The following is a 17,637-nucleotide window of genomic DNA, read 5'->3' on the forward strand; positions in this document are numbered from 1 at the left end:
ATGTGACGCAGCAGTTTTTGAAGGGAAATGAGGAGCATTACGCTGTTAAGAAATGACTTTTAAAGGAAGACGGTACTTTCTCTTCCCATCGCTCCATCAGGTTCAAATGAGAGAGATTTCTAATTAATTAAGTAAAGTAAGTTAAATTATTGCCCGACACAAAAAGGTAGGCGATGATGTTTTTGATTGAGCGTGTACGCATTTGTCTGCCTGTTACCAAAATATCTTGTGAACTACTGGGCATTTTGTACTGAAATACTCAGAAAGTAATCATTACATCTGCATCTAAACCTGAATAACTGTTGAAGTTAACCTGGTTCAAGCTGGCTGCCACAGATAAGCAACACCAGTAGAAACAACAAAAGGCTATAACGCAGTCAATTTTACAAATATTGAGCTCAAATCTAGCGTGGTAGTAGCTGACAGCCGTCCCTAACACATACTCTGAGCTCGAACTGACTGCACAAGATCTTTGTTTTCGGACTCTACCGTTAACTATAGGAGTTGACCCTGTTTGTCTGTTGGCAAAATACCTCATGAAGCACTGGGTGGATTTTGATAAAACTCTCAGAAAATAATCAATGGATGAACATCTAAAACTGATTAACTGCTGCAGTCAACATGATTCAAGGTAGCAGCCACAGCCAACTGAGTTTAGCAAAAACGAAATGGCTGTAATCCAGTCAATGTTTCAGATATAGAGCTAAAATATGGTATGGTATTACCTGAAATTAATTTACAACACATATGCCAAACACATTGTGTAACATCTTGCAATATTTTGTGACTTTGCTCATAATGTTATTTTCAAGATTTGACAATAACAGCTACAACTCTGTCATTGCTCAACATAAGGTGATAGTTTAAAACGCTAGCATGAAAGGTGACGAGCAAATTGCACTTCTTCAAGGAATTTCAGGCCTTTAATTTAGTTAGAGGGAATAAAACAGCCCTGTTTTAGTCTAAATTGAATTATATAAATTATAGATGATTCATCTACAAACCTATTTGACAAATACTATTATTTTTAGGGTGTGCAATAAAATATTGAGTATTTGTGACCATATATACTGTAAAAAACAATGGTCAATTTTAAAAATTATTATTTAATAAAACTTTAACTGTTTTGCACCTCATTCAACATACTGTGTTTTTGTAATCAACCCACACTACATGAGATCAACGTAGTTGCATTCATTCTTATATGTGAAACATGTGCCATGAAAACTGTAAAAGTACAAGAGGCAAACTGACTTGAATTTAAATAACCATGCGGTATTTGTCTGCAAGCCAAAACCAAATCCATAACTTCCAGTTATAATCACTGAATCAAAAACTGACAGATGACCTATAATTACTTAATTATTCTGGCAAAGCGCTGAAGAGGAAACCACCACCACTTTACCTCCCCCCATCTAGTGTTAACAGGGCGAAGAGCTGTCAGCGCTGAGAGGACACAACATGTCTGACTTCCTCTTAGCAATGGCACACATGTAGAGCAGAAAAAGAAAAAAAAAAAAACCTCTCCTCTGGGCAACGATGGGGGAAGACCGGTTTGCAGAACTGTGTCACTTCTGACTAAATAATGTTGCTTTTTGGGAAAATATTTTTTTTTGTTTTTTTCTACAATCTGGAGGCAAATATAACAAAACAAAAATTATTAAAGGTCATCCTTGAAGGAATACATATGCCCGCTGTGTGTTAAACTAAGATTATTTTATGTTGATAAATGACAGAGTTGTAGCCATTTTGGTCAAACCTTGAAAACAGAATTATGTATAATGTCATGCAGCATTGCAAAATCTCACATAATTTGACATGATCTATGAGCCCTCAGAGTATGTGTTATGAATAACTCTCAGCTACTACCATGGCAAATTTTAGCTCAAGGTCTGTAAAATTCACCAAATTTTTGTACAGGCTAAAGGTGATGAGCTGTAGCGGCCATCTTGATTTAGGTTGCCTCCAACAGCAAATCATTTGTAGATGTACATTCAATGATTACTTTCTGAAAGTTTCATTAAAATCTGCTCTGCAAAAACACTGTTGCTCTGCAGAAATTCCATGTGCAACAAGGACTTTACTTTAGACATGCAGCTAAGGACCAATAAATACAAACTATAATGAGAAAAACAAACATCTTTAAGCACTTGTGTTGTTCACTTCCTCTCAGCTCTGCCGCCCAGAGGCAAATACTTCGGTGAAAAACCCCAAAAGTGGGTTATGACTGTCCAACATGGTGGCAACGACAAGCTGAGCACAAACGGAAGTGCTTTTGCATTCAAAGAATCGAGGTTTGAAATATGCCAGCAGGAGCACGTGACTCCTGAAATGATCTAGCTGACATGATTAAAGGGAGAAGCAGCACAAAAATCGGGAGGTATTGATTTCATGGTACTGATACAAAACACGTGTAGTCAAGATTTTAATCACAAGGGATTGAATTACTTTGTATCAGCAACTTAATCTGATTAGCAAGCACACAAACAATGGCTGGGGGAATTTAAGGAATAAGTGTGAGTGATATCTAATGTGTTTTGGGTGCAGAGTAATGCCTGCTGGGTAAACTAAAATGTCATGTTAGTTCATTTTCTAAAACAGCATGCTTAGTTGGTATTGTGGTGGTGTTTAAGAAAACATCCTCGTGCATCGTATTCCTACAGAGTTAAGCTTGTATATCAGTGAGCTGGGACTGCCGGCAACTAGTTGGAGAGAGAATCGCAGAAAAATATGCAAATCTTCGCTTGGAGTTATACTAACTAGTTTTTACTATGTCTGTGTGTTTGTCTGTAGTGTTAGCAAAATATCTCCTGAACCTCTGGATGGATTTTAATGAAACCGTCAGAAACTAATCAATGGATGTACATCTACAACTAATGAACCATTGGAGTCAATCCAATTTAAGATGGCCGCCACAGTCAACTGACTTGAGGAGACATGAAAATGGTAACAACTCAGTCAATTTGACAGATATTGAGCTAAAAAATTGGTGTTGGTGGTAGCTAGGAGTTGTCCTGAACACATATTCTAAACACTACACATTGAGCAATGTTTTTGCTCCGACCTTTGACATTTTAACATTGTCTGTCTGTTAGCAAAATATCTCATGAAGCACTGGACTGAATTTTAAGAAACTCTTAGAATGTGGTCCTTGAATGTGCATCTACAACCCATTACTGCTTGGAGTCAAACCAATTTAAGAGGGCCACTGCACCTAATTGACCTTAGCCTAGACAAAAATGGCTATAACCCAGTCAATTGTACACATACTCTGCTAATTTGGGTGCAGTAGTAGCTTAGAGTCACCCTCAACCACTAAACATCTCACAAAATCTCACAATAACACATGAGATTTACAAGGTTTGACCAAAACAGCTATTTGTCACCATAAGATGTTCTTAGTCGGAAACTCTAGCATGTAAGGCAATGGGCAACATGCATTCCTTCAAGGATTACTGGATTTTTAATTGGTTCAGTTAGTTGTCTCTGTTGTTGGTTTTTTATTTAACTTGAATGTTTTAACGCAGCATCCAAGCGTGCAACTATTCACTCATAGCAAACTTGAAAAAAGTGGGCCTTGTGACACCACCAAACACATGATTAACAAAGAACAGATTGGTTTTCGGGGCTTGAAGCGAACTAACTTTCTTCTCACCAAAGACACCTAACAGAATTAGAAGAGGCCTTAGAGAGCACATTGGTTTGTCAAAAGGAAATCACATCCAAACGTTTTGGCTCCAATCCCATGCGTTAGATCAAACTGAAAACTGTGATATGATGAGAGGAGGTGAGGCTGAAGAGGCAAACAGCAGACATTTGGTTTAAACAGTAAGTCAGGCCTATTGTGATTCATTTGCTTGTTGACTCATTTTCAGATATCTGACTATTCATGCATGCTGCAGAGCAGAGGACACAATGGGGTGGGAAAGGAAGAAAGAAAAAGGAGAGGGGAGGAGGAAAGTGAGGGGGGTGTGGGGGGTGGAAGAATGGGAGTGCTGAACCCCCAAACTCTTCCCAATGGCTGAACAATGAGAAAAGGAGAAAAAGCAGATATACTGGTAAGTATAAAGCTGTCAAGCCAAATTCTGGTCTTTCTTCAGACCTCCTAATAAAATATGCTCAGCTTTCACCTCCCAGCTTCAAAACTTCATTCCCAGCACACTGAGGACACCTGGGAAACTAACTCCAACATGTAGCCCCACAATAACACCCCTCACTGTGTTTCTCTTTCCATTCTTCCAAGCCTGGCTCCTCTTCCCTTCCTTAAAATCACCTCCAACTCGCACAGCAAGGCAGAAAACAGACCATTTTGATCAAAAATGAACAACTCACCCAACCCTTTCCTCTCCTTTTCTTTCTTTCCTCCTCTCCTACTCTCCTTCTTTCTCAATCACAGCTTCAGCTCGTGAGGCTGGACTGCCTCTGCTGGCTGGCCACGCCCACACATGGTCACGTGACCGCCATCCCAAGTGGACTGGAAGGGATTGAGCAGTCACACCCCTCATTCAGAGAAAGTGAAGGGAGAACTTTGTGGGTGTTGTATGCTGTACCAAACCACGTGTGACTCAGTAAACGTACTTGGAGAAAAAAAATATAGAAAATATGAAAAAATATACATAAATAATACAGTGTCTGGGTACAAGTGTGTGTGAGAGAGATAGTTTGACAACATGGCAATATCCTACTCTCTGGTTGTTTCCATTTACTCTCTCCCTCCCACTTCTTTGTTTCACCAATGGGGGTATTAAATTATATGTGTGTGTGTGTGTGTGTGTGTGTGTGTGTGTGTGTGTGTGTGTGTGTGTGTGTGTGTGTGTGTGTGTGTGTGTGTGTGTGTGTAGGGGGACATGCTGAAAAGATTTGGTCTTCTCCGAACTCTCTCTGTCTGAACAAACACACAAACACACACATCAACATCCCTCTAGCTGTGGCTGACGCATGACTAAACCCATGACTAACACACAGCAGTTCTATATTTAGAGAGGTAAAGCTTGGCTGTAGGAGTAATTTGTAAAGGTACTTATTTCTTGACAGTTTCTCTATGCTAGATATGCTAAGCTACTATTAGCTTAGCATAACAAGGACTAAAGGCTGATTTATACTCAATGAGAAGTGAATATATCTGCTCTCATTAACGTAGTTGTGTGATGAAAATCGTGTCAGTTTGTTCTCATGGGAACTCTCCGAGCACGTTCTTGACACAAGGTCCGGGCAGAACTTTTTCTCGCAGGAGGTAATGTGTGACAAATATTGTGTGATTGGTCAGATGTTATTGCGGGCGTGTTTATGCATAAAAGCAGGGAAGCTTTAATGGAGTCATTTTGCTTCTACTGTTCCGCTGGCCGAGGCTGAAAGTAAAGCCTTCTTTACGATGTGTCCAGCAAAACATATCAAGATAGTCAAATGGTAAAGAAGGAGATATCACAGATATTGTGCACAGAGGAGACCGCACGGAGTCACAGGCGGCTCTGTGTGGCTGTGCTGGCCGGGGGGAAGTTTTGTGCACCGGTTGCAGAAATGGTGGCGGTCTCTTTGTGACGAGTTTGCAAATGCCAAACGGCGTGCACTGTCTCCGTCTGTTTATTAAAAATGTCTGGTCGTGGTATGGGAACCAAAAATCTATACAGGGACAGGAGAGTTGAGAAGCTGGCAGGAAGAAACCTGCTCTGGCACTGTGGGAGGAGGGATGTGCTACCCAGGAGTTCTGATCCGAGTGTCTTGTGGACGATGAAAGGTGTGTGAAAACCAACGTCTCACAACTACATGACCTCGATCCAACTTCTTATGGTGTATGGTGACCCTTATAGGCACCCCTGCCATGTAAGACACCCTCGTTGCAGGAAGAGATATTTGATTGACCCAAATATCACATATAACAACACTGTGCTGCACACCAATGTGTAATGTGTTCTGCCTGTATTTTCTCTCTTGAGTATAAAATGTTCAAGTGAAAACAAATGTCTTACAGCCATGTGAGCAAGAGCCAATTTCTTCAATTTTCATGGAGTACAGATTCAGCTTAAAGGCTCAGGAAGACAGATTGTCTTGATAAAAACACTGTAAAAACTCACTGAATGATTCCAGATTGAATCCTACTGTATTTACTGTATGTGTGACCATTTCCTGGATAGATGTGCGAGTTAGTTTAAGTCAAGTCAAGTCACACATCATGAAAACACAAAAATTCAAAGTCAATGACTGAACATTGCTGAAATTTGAAAATGTCAGGCAAATAAACAATGATATGATACAAGTTAACTGTTTGTTCTGCAGTTTTAGGCAATGATCTGCTATAAGCCAGGGCTGCAGCAACTGACTGTAAAATAATGTTTTCTTGGGTAAACAAACACACGTAGTTGGCATCCAGTCACAAATTAGCTTACAATTTTTATTTTAAGCACACATTAAGCATCAGTATGAGAAAAATATTGTGTAGATTTTGTTTCTCACTTTATGAATTTCTTTATCCAGTCATCACTTTGCAATGAGTACCTTTAACATGCTCCAATTTGCAAATATGCATTTCACATGGGCCCTGTGATGGACTTGACACATGTCCAGGTGTACCCTATTTCTCACACAATGACCGCTGGAGATAGGCACCAGCTGCCCCTCGACCCAGAAAGAAAAAGCAGGGTGAAGAAAATGGATGGATGGATGGATGGCTAAATGTTTCATATGAGACACTGATGTAAGAGACAACAAATAAACAGTGTGAAATACTACAGACTACAGGTTGTCAACTGCAGGTAAGATACTGACTGCTAGTAACAACTTCACAGAACATCACTTTAGAAAATATGAACTATCCCTTTAAGGGAGGGGTTTCTAAAAGCCTAAAAAAGCCCATCTTGACTGACTGAAGCAGCAGTAGTTTCATTACTGGCAGCAAGACGAATGAAACTGGTTCCAATTCTCAAATGTTCCCTGGAAATGCGTATCGGATCGGCTTCCTTTTTCCCAGCAATTCCACTAATGCAAGACAGTGCCGTCAAAATGCAAAGAGAAAAAAAGTCTGTAGGAATGAAATTTATGATCAAACTGAAATAACCTTTGGATCAATGATTAACCTGAGTGACAGGAACAAGTCGGTGATTCATCTCTTCCTGTGTTGATACGGTGCTACATTTTTTCCGAACAGCAGGCTGGCTGCAGGTCTGAGAGAGGTTTTCATAACATTCAGCAGAAACGCTTCCTTCCTGTCAGGGCTGGATCTCATTCTAACGCTCAGCTGTGGTTTGGTTGTGAGAGTCAGTGTAGAAAATTGTCTGTTTCATGTGTTTCACCCAGTCTGCACATACAATAGATGACAGGAGTTTTCATTTGCAAGCAGCAGACGCACTGATTTTCATGATACGCATGTTCAAGGATCTGATGAAAAACCTCACCATAGACTGGATTTAGCACTGAGAAAATTCACTTTTATTTGAAGACCTAGCATTCCTTGAAGGAATGTATATCGCCCGCCTCCTTTTAAGCCAGATTTTTAGACTGAGATCATCTTATGATCTTAGACAGAGACAAGAAATGACCGACTTGTTGCTGTTTTGGTCAAACTCAATCTCATACTTAGAGTATGTGTTGTGAATGACTCTCAGTCCCTTCCGTATAAAATTTTAGCTTAATATCTGCAAAATTGATAAAGTTATAGCCATTGGGAGGTGTGTGTGATCATGGCGTGAGTTATTTTAAATTAGATTGACTTCAAAAGTTAATCAGTTGTAGGTGAACATCCAACAATTACTTTCTGCAAGTTTCATTAACATTCATCCAGACGTTTATGAGATATTTTTCTAACAGAAACACACACAGACACAAGCAAAAATATTAATGGCTGCCTTTCACCTCTCAGCGACAGGCGATAACAAATCTGAAAGTGTTTCACACAGTAAAACGGTGTCACAGGAAATGTTTTGGGTTTTCACAAAAAAAAACAAGTGATTAAATTTTGGTGGTGATCCAGATCATAATCCAGATCCTGCAATTTTTTTAATGCCCCTATGGCCTTGGTGAAGGCTTATGCTCTCCAAGTGCCTCTAGTTGTGGACTGCATTTGGGGAGCATCTCATCAGAACCATTCTGAAGCTTCTTTCCATTAAAATGTCAGGGTTTCATCAGTTAGTCGGCTCTTCCTCTCATTTCTCAAAGTTCAAACCAAAGTTAAATGTTTTTACTGTCCCACAAAATCTTTTCTTTTTTTATCATGGCAAATTTATGTTTGAACTCCTTTTATCAGAGTAAAAATATTCCCCATAAAGATGACACGACCCAGTAAACAAAGTTGTCAGTTTGAAACTCGTGACACACCAGAGTCTGAAACTGCCATTTCCTCTTGTGAGAACCGAAGATCAAAGCAGAAGTCTGAATGATAAAACAGCTCCGCAAAGCAAAGCGCATCATCTGCTGTGCGTGCATGTAAGGTAGTTTTATTTTTTTGCAGACTTGTAAAGTCAATACGAAACACCAGCACTCTGTAATATTTAGAAAAAGTATTTAACCTGGTACAAATGTTTACTTAACTGCTGCACTCAATGCAGCTGAGTTGAGGAAATTTGCTTTCAAATAGCCATGTAATTTTTTTTAAAACTTCTAATCATCAAATCCTTGGGCCTGCAGACGAAAATGAAGCCTTCAGGGCAGTTCAGACTTGCACACTACAAAGTGTTAAATGTCAGGCCTGATTGTTGAAGGCCACACAATCAAAGCAGAAAACATAAGGAGCAGATTAGGACCCCCATCCACACGAGAACAATTTTTGTGAACATGTAAAAGTTCTTATTGTTTTAGCCTTACGTCCTCACAGAAATGGCATTTTAGGAACCTTTAAACAGTATTTTTCCAAAAAAGGGTTCCAGAGTAAGAAAATCTTGAAATGCCGTCCTTGCATTTTCATGTGGACAGCCAGAACGTAACGTCTCTGAGGGTGCATTCACACCAGCCCTGTTTAGTCCGCTTTAATTGAACTCTAGTTCGTTTGCCTTGAAAGTCTCGGTTCGGTTGAAGTGAAGTCTGGCGCGGTTCGAATGTATATGTGAACGCAAGCGGACCAGAGACTGCTCCAAAAGCAGGAAGCAGATTACAGCACAGGGTCTTCTGGGTAAATACAAACAAAACAAACACACATTTCTACCACCAGCGGGAGAAATGACTCGTGGTCAGACGTGGAGTGAAGAGGAGATAAAATATTTGTTTGGCACATGTACCACAGACAAAACAGAAATCCTAAAACCGCTAAAAATTGACACCACTCCATTTTTGTTTACTTTTCCAGAAGAAGGAAGTTGTGCTCAGTCTCTTCTTCAGATGTTTTTGTGTTGTTTCCTTCAGTAGTTCTTGGTGCCACCAAAGGCTAAGGGGGGGAACAGGTTGCTCAAAGGGTTTAGTTCGATTGACTTGGTGCAGTGTGAATGCGACCCGCAGCAGCTGAACATGGCATAAATGCTGGAATTTTGGTCCCCAATCAAACCGAATCTACCAGACAATCAGGTGTGAAAGCAGCCTAAGACTATAATGTCAGAGATCCACCTCTATTCTAACCTACGACCCCAGGCGTGACAGACGTTAGACCAAGGATAATGGCAGATTAGGTGCTTGCCTTTGTGTTGCAGATGCCAGTTGCTCAATTACAGAAAAGCCTTCATTTATGTATAACGTCAATCAGCAGTCAAATCTCATGAACAATAACATTACCTTCAACTGAGAGCAAAAACTCTTTATTACACCAAGTAGTCTAAAGCCAAGGAGGTTTTATTCACTTTACTGACCTGTAAACTATACAAAAAACAAACATTGCAGAAAAAAAATTGAATTTACATTAAGTATACATTTAAAAAATATGAGAAATTGTAATAGTTTTAAAAGACACTTGTGCAATCTATAAATAATTTAAATGGTAAATAGACTGAACTTATATAGCCCTTTTCCTGTCATTTTTGACCACTCAAAGCGCTTTACACTAGCGCCACATTCACCCATACACACTCACACATGTATACACCGATTGGTAGGCAACTTGGGGTTATGTGCCGTGCTCAGGGGCACATCGACATGTGGCAGGAGAAAGCTGGAATCAAAGCTACAGCCTTTCAATTATAAGATGACTACTCTACCCACTGAGCCACAGTTGCCCATTTATCCTGATATGCTTTGAACATCCTTCCTTCCATCTGTTCCTTTATGGATACTGGGCCTGAAAACCGTCCAGTATGTCCAAGTATTTGGACCAACACGACTACCTGTCATACTGTCCAGCACTTTTGCGGTCTTGAAGTTTAATGTGACACAAAGTAGAAGCTCCACTGTGTTGTTAGTCCATAAAAGGGATTCGATTCTTGCTCCTGTGTTTTTGTGGCAGCGTTACAGCACCACACACTGCCCTGGCATAGTTACTACAGTGATCTGGTCGTTTTCTGTTTCCGTGTGGATGAAAACATTTTTAGAGACGGTGCTGTGATTACGAGAATGTTTTGAGAAAGAGAGAGAGAAAAAAAAGGATTGTTTTGGGAAAAAAAACATTCCTTTGTGGACAAGACCTAAAAGAGTTACCTCCTTGGACTCTGCAGCCCACAAGAAGGGGGGTAGGGTGGGGGCAGAAAGCAAAAGAGAAGGAAGGATGTTGAGGAGCGAGGAGACAGGAAGAAGAAGATAAAGTATAAGAAAGAGGAAGAGGAGTTACATGAGGGTGGGAATGCAAGGGTGGAACAGAAATGCACAAAGTGAAGTGGAAAGTGGACGAACATCTGGTTTGGCCTGGCTATCTACAGGGAAGATAGTTGGGTCTGTTACAGACTTCCTGTTGCAGTTTCTCTGCTCCCTTGTGGTGCAAATGGAGACAGCATGTGTGATGAGTGAGGAGGACTCCCCTCTACGGCCCCCAGGACTCCGTTTCCTCCTTTTTGTTTTCGCCAAGCTCACATTTGTTAACAATACAGACAGTAAAATATATGACTATTCCATGTTTATTCATCGTGGACAATTTCTATGAAGTTACCATGACTCAGGCTTGTGTTTGCTTTTTTATCAGAGTTGTCTATTAGACAGACAAGCTGAGCAGATTTTGTGGTGTTTGTTCACAGAGAAGTTTTTGCTCGTGGTGTTTTTCTGTTTGTTGTTAGCTGCCTGAGCTTTCTCTGTTGGGTGACTTTTTTTTTTTTATCTGAAAACAAACATCAAGGGTGTACAAGAGAAACTGCAACCTTCACCACTGCCAGCTACTGGAAGTTTACATGATGTTTTTTTTTAAATATCACCAGTCTGAGAGAACTCGGTTCTTGTTTCAAGGCTAAAACAGAGACTGTAAGAGGAAGTGCAGATGTCTTTTAAAGGCACATTCTGTATTTTCTGAAGTGATAAACAGGAAATTATACAGTAAAAATCTGGGGTGGGGGTGGGACTTGACTTTTTTCACATGAAATCAGTCCTATCCAATATTTTTAGTATTTTTTTTTAGTATTTTCCCTGTCTTAATGTAGTGTCTCCCAACTCTATTGTAGATATAGATTACAATAATTGTCCTTCAGTCCAGTAGTTCACATAAAACAACAATCTCTGTAATCTAATGTCACAGACAAAATAGTCTGGAACAAAACATCAGCAGAACAGACCTTCAACATCCAACATCCGAGCTCCACAATGTTCCAAACATGAGCATCAACAAGACAAAGAAGGAGATCTTTGAACTGAACTACACCCACAGCAGCTCTGTGTCTCACTGTCAATAAAGGCAGAAAACACAGAATCATTTCAGAATAAATGTAGGTTAATTGTTGTCAGCTGTTCTTCAGGCAACAGAATAATGAAAAAATAAATCAACACTCAAACTAAATTAACATTCTGTTTTACTGATGCAGTTGGAAAATATATTGTATCATAAAATATCTGGAAAGACAAAGTTCAGATCAGACTCTAAGAGCTCAAATGTTTAATTCTGAGTTTGTCTTAAAACTGATTCTGTATCGCCTAAAGTTTGACTAGTTTGGCTTGGTAGGGGTCCAGATAAGTAACTTATTTTTATTTCATGGGGATTTCTTCTGCTCTGAACTAAAAGAACAGAGATTAAACTCATTAATAACTTAACAATCTTTAAATAACTCTCAGTTGAAACCTCACAACTAGTTGTGAAAATAAATTCACTTTTTTGGTTTGTCTGTTTAATTGGGGTTGATTTACAAATATATATTGGTACTTGTGTATTTTGAAAAGGATTTGACTTATTTTTTCCTGTAGTGGATGTGACATAGAGGAAACACCTTCACCCAAAAGGTCTTGACTTTAGTTCAGAAATACTCAGAGGGAAGACAGCAGCTTAGCTAACGTTAATGTCTGTCAGCTGAACTTTAATTTAAAGTAAACGATAGAATGATTAACATTTGTGTCTGTTTGCTTCTCAGCTCATGTCAACATCTTTAGACATGTCGTCAGGACAGGAGGTTCAGGTAATTGTATGAAAGAGTTGTAATGGTCCACTTTACAGGAGGGTTGAAATATCAGATTCTTCCATGCTTAAATGCGAGAGATAATCCTGTAAATGTGTGTTTAATATGAAATGTAAGACATCAGTCTCCCCAAACCTGTTTATTTACATCTTTTGTGGTTACAAGTCCCCCACCTTAATTTGAAACATCGTTATAAACAACTAATCTCTGTTGCAGGTAACTTTTTGAACAGCCTCAGTTTGAAGAAATACGAGCTCATGTTCAACAGGACTAGCAAGCTAATGGCTAATCTGAACACAGCCAAGATGAAAGCGGATCCCTGCCATCTTAAAACAACTCAAATCTTCAAAATTTTAGGGTTGTTTTATGTAAACTATTTTTAAATCTTAACATTGACCAATTCACATCCCACTGTTATTTCAGCTGAAATATTCCTCCAGGAAGTGCCACAGCTAGCTGCTGTGCCACAGATTTATAAAGAAATAACCCTGTGATGTGAATCTGATGGCAATGTAAAGGATTATAAAATATGTTTGCATTAATTGCTGTGAAATCTTTAAAACTGCAGCTGTTTGAGGATGGCAGAAATCCACTTTAGTTTTAGCTGCATTCAGGCTAGCCGTTTGCTCATCAGCTCTTCTTTCTCCAGAACTGAGATTGTTCAAAGAGCCATCTGCAACAGGTAAGATATTAATTCTTTATAACTTTTTAACAAAACCCCACTTCAATATTGCTTTAATATACCTTTAAGGAGTGTTGACCCCAACTAAAATATCTTTATTTAAAAAAAAAAAATTAAATTGGTTGTTCCTGTTCAATATTTTACCCCAACAGAAGAAGTTTTAAGAAGCGTTTTTGGCGCTAATGAAAACCAGCCAGTGTCATACTTCAGAGCAGCAAAAATCTAAACCAGCCAAGCTCTCCTTTAAAAGACAACAACCAAAGACATACTCACAAATGGTATCAGCCTGGTTGCTGCACATCTCACTGCAAGAAGAAGTCATCTCTCCTCCGAGCCACTTTTCTGTCTCGTCAAAAATGGGGCTTTCTTTTTTTTATCAGTACAGTGGTAGCTGCTTATTAGTTTCCTTCAGTGCTGTAGTTGAATAAGCGCAACCCTTTCCAGTGCGCACACACACACTAAAATCTACCTCATGATGTTCTGGAGTCACAGTCCCCCCCCCAACCCGATGAACAATAAACAGAGTGACTCCATGGGATCTGCCTTCTGGGGAATCCCTGGATCTGCAGGGAAAAGGGGATGACTCAGCACCAGGAAAGGCAAGAAGATGGAAGCAGCTCTGTAATTAAGCTGCTTGTGTAGTTTCTGCACGTCTCCCAGAAACATTTAATCAACTTATGATGCTAATTATCTTCAACAGAACCCCCTCACACGTGCAGAAGCAGTTTAGTGATCAATAAAGACCATTTTTACTCATAATGAATTCAGAATTTCTCCTGACAGCACTAAGGTAACTTCTCCCCCTTCAGTTATGAAGTTCTCCTCTCCCTCTACCTCCCTTTTTCCTCCTGAGTGATGTTGATGTGTGCAGTCTGCTGTGCAGCATCACCAACTGCTTCCTGCCATCCAGGCTGGGGGGTTAAAGTTCACCAGTCTCTCTGAGACACGTCTTTTATCAGTTCACAGTGCTCCCCCTTTGAAAGAAGTTAAAAGCCACGACTAAATGGTCTAAATCCCTGAATTGTTGATGTAAATCTCAGTTACAGCCGAAAAACCCATAATCTAATCAGAGCAAGCTGTCGATGGCTGTGCAAGTCATTACAAAGTTAGGGCTTGAGCAGCCTCTGTGGTTTGATAGAAAAAATAACTAAAACACTGCTTGTTCGTTCACAGCCCTGTAGCCAATCATGTATGTGCACAAATGTTGCACGGCTGATCTAAAGCAAGAGTCATCAGGGTGTAAATGATTACTGCATTTAAGCACTTAAAGGTGTTAGTGAATAATTACTGAGGGGTTATTAATGGTTCAAGGTTTTTTTTCCTCACAATACACTGAAACACAAAGTAAAATATGTTTACAGATATCACAAAAGTGCACACATTAGTGCAACATGTGTAATAAATAAACAGGACAAAAGATAGTAAAGATTGTAAAGCAAAATGGTTTTATGATGAAAAGAAAAACATTTGGTTTCACAGTCTTGCTTCAACTCATTTCGTCTTCTTTCAGCTTTTCTGCTGAGTTTACTGACCTAAAAAAATGGGAATCAGCCCAGCTGAAAACTATTTACTTCCCACAGCTGTCATCACACTCAACATACAACAAATCAACCTAGAACTTTTCTGAAGACATTTTAAAGGATGGCTATTGCAGCTACTGCGCAAAAGTTCAACATGCATCAACTTTCTTCTCTGAAGCCCAACAGCAATTCGGGATTTATTTTTGTAATAATCTAAGCTGACAAAATGCTGGTGCTTATAAACTGTATGAGAAGAGCACACAGAAACCAGACCAAAAGAAACATTAAAGCTGCTGCCAATGGTTCATTAGGGTGGTGGTAACCACATGGTAACCACACACCTGTGTCTAAAGTCCTCTTAGTAAAACAGACAGACAGAGACCAGTCCAAATCTAAAGACGGGACCATTTTCTGAGAAGAAACAGTGTAAATGTTGGGTGCTGAATAACCGCTGAGGTTTGATGAAGCAAAAAATGAATAGTTTCAATTAAAACAAAACAGAAGCTAAGATTGCCCAAACAGTACTTAAACGCTAAAAACTAACAAAACCACAGTTAAAAGCTAAAATGAGTAAACCTACATCTGAAAGCTATCATTAGAAAACATCTATAGCTAAAGGTTAAAAAGTAGAAAAACAATGGCAGCTAAAGGTGGCAGAGCAGTAGCTAAAAACTAAAAGTAGCATAAGATGACACATACAGAGCAACTATGCTGAAGCAGGAGTCAAAGAGATCAATGTTTCTGAAGAAACGGAAGAGACCTCAGCATTTCTGTCTTTATTTTAAATAAAGCTAATTGTTTTCAAAAGTATTAAAGTTACATAAAAAAGTTGTAGCTGAATTTTTTTGGTATAATAAATAATAAAGAAAATAAAGATGATTCTAAACAGGAAAACAATAGTGTGAGTCAGCTTTAAACAGTCACTATGTGAAAACTACAAGTGATAATGTCCAGAACTTTAGGTGTCAGAAGCTTCATCACACTTCAGTTTCTATGTACCAGTGTTTTATGTAGGAGATATGACGACTTAAAACACAGGTGTCAAACTCCATTCGTCGGGGGCTGCTGTCCTGCATGTTTTAGATGTGTTCTTGCTATAAATGGATGACTCGTTGCCATGCTCCTGGAGAACTTGATGGTTTGATGAGGAGGTAATTAAACTATTTGAATCAGGTGTGTTGGAGCAGAAAAACTTAAAACCTCCAGGACAGCAGCCCTCGAGGCCTGGAGTTTGACACCCCTGAAAAGGCACTTCAGTTCCAGTTTTGAAGAGAAAATTCAAAGCTCATATACAGTGGGAGTCAATGAGAGTTTGGATGTGTGAACTCTTTCCTGACTGAGGTGCATGTATTACTACTCTTTACTATCATGCTGTGATCTTCACAAAGCTTTATGCCCTGTGCTGGATTTCAATAAAACTTTCATTGTCTTTTTATACCACTTTATTACTTTATGATACTACTTTCCAGTCTTTTTATGGGGAGTCCATCCATGGAATGCTACTACCAGTTTTATTGTATCGCTTCATACATTAACATTATTATATTCTATTGACAGTTCACATGTACAAATATGTCACTTAAACTGCACTTTATTGAAGCATTGCAACATCCCAAGTTAGAGTTATGTGAATGAAAAAACACATTTTTATACACCGTCCCACTGGGAGAATGTGCATTCCTGCATTGTGTGACCACTTCTAAGCAACTGCATTGTCTCTTGTTTCTTTAAGGAAATAATCTCACAAAGACAACAAGAACAGACAAGGTTTCATGCATGATTTCCCCCAAACAAGCAGGAAAACATATGCTGCAATAATCCCAAAATTCAGGCAAACCCTGCAGAATCTACACAACCTCATCTTAATTCCTTGGCGCATCGACTACCAATGTCACAGCACACACATGTTCTGTAGCACTGCTTTCAACAACCACAGAGCCTGGGAAAAGGCTGTCAAAGACATGTTGGAGACATCAGCCAACAAGTCTGTGCCTTGTGTCAACTGGCCATGAGCTGTTGTATCAACGTGAAGGAAGGAAACACACTCAGCGGCATCACTTGGAACTGATGCAACACAAAGAACAGGCAGCGGAGTCCCTCTGCGCCCTCAGATCCTCGTTTCAGCAGATGGCAGGAATGTGAGACAGAAAACCATCTGTCTGTCTACACACACACATACACAGAGTTTTGCGATATGATTCTTGTCAGATGACTAGTGGATAAGACTTCATTAGTAAAGAATGTTGAGAACAAAAACTTGATTTATATTACGATTTCTTCTTCATGGAAACAAATCTGGGTCAGTCTGCAGAGAGAGTCACACGGTTCTTAACTCAGGTTTAGATCTTAAAATTATAATAACGCCAAAGTCACACAGCAGAAACCATAGTTTCTCAATTTTAGAAATTGGTATGGATATGAAACTTCACTGGATAGATTGTGTTGAGGAGCAAGTTACAGTATTATTTCTGAATTATAGCCAAAAGCTAAAAAGGGTGTCCGTGTGTGTATATTCTGTTTGTCTGTCATTTTGTTAACAGAATATACTCTGATGGATGGTATTTACTGAAAACCTCAAAAAGTAATTATTGAAAATTCATCCACAAGTCATTAACCTTTTAAAATAAACTTAATTCAAAATGGCAGCCATAGATGATCGACCTTCGCCAACACTAAAATATCTACGACTCAGTCAATTTAAAAGCTGCTGAGCTAAACTTTGGAGTCAGTCTAATCCAAGATGGCTGCCACAGCAATCTGATCTCAGAAAACACAAAAAAGGGCTGGAACTCTGTCAATTTTACAAACACTGAGCTTTAATTTGGTATGGTGGTAGCTGAGAGTAATCTCCAATATACAGGTGCTGGTCATAAAATTAGAATATCATGAAAAAGTAGATTGATTTCAGTAATTCCATTTAAAAAGTGAAACTTGTATATTATATTCATACATTACATACAAACTCATATATTTCAAATGTTTATTTCGTTTAATTTTGATG

At 39.2% G+C, this 17,637-nt stretch overlaps 1 protein-coding gene across 7 annotated transcripts in view; it reads right to left on the reverse strand.

The window, feature by feature from the left end:
• Positions 1 to 17,637, reverse strand: part of LOC108245319 (septin-9-like) — a 124,032-nt gene that overhangs the window by 29,017 nt on the left and 77,378 nt on the right. The window contains exon 1 of one of the 7 annotated variants that reach the window (XM_017432138.3): positions 13,390 to 13,514. The exons of 5 other annotated variants lie outside the window; for them this stretch is intronic. In XM_017432138.3, coding sequence (XP_017287627.1) covers positions 13,390 to 13,438 — 49 coding nt within the window. In that variant the 5' untranslated portion in view covers positions 13,439 to 13,514. Of the gene's footprint in view, positions 1 to 4,332; positions 4,448 to 13,389; positions 13,515 to 17,637 lie in introns of those variants that run through there. One more of the 7 variants, XM_017432139.3, reaches the window with a different exon arrangement.

Source organism: Kryptolebias marmoratus, linkage group LG3 (genome assembly GCF_001649575.2).
Source record: "Kryptolebias marmoratus isolate JLee-2015 linkage group LG3, ASM164957v2, whole genome shotgun sequence".
NCBI lineage: Eukaryota > Metazoa > Chordata > Actinopteri > Cyprinodontiformes > Rivulidae > Kryptolebias > Kryptolebias marmoratus.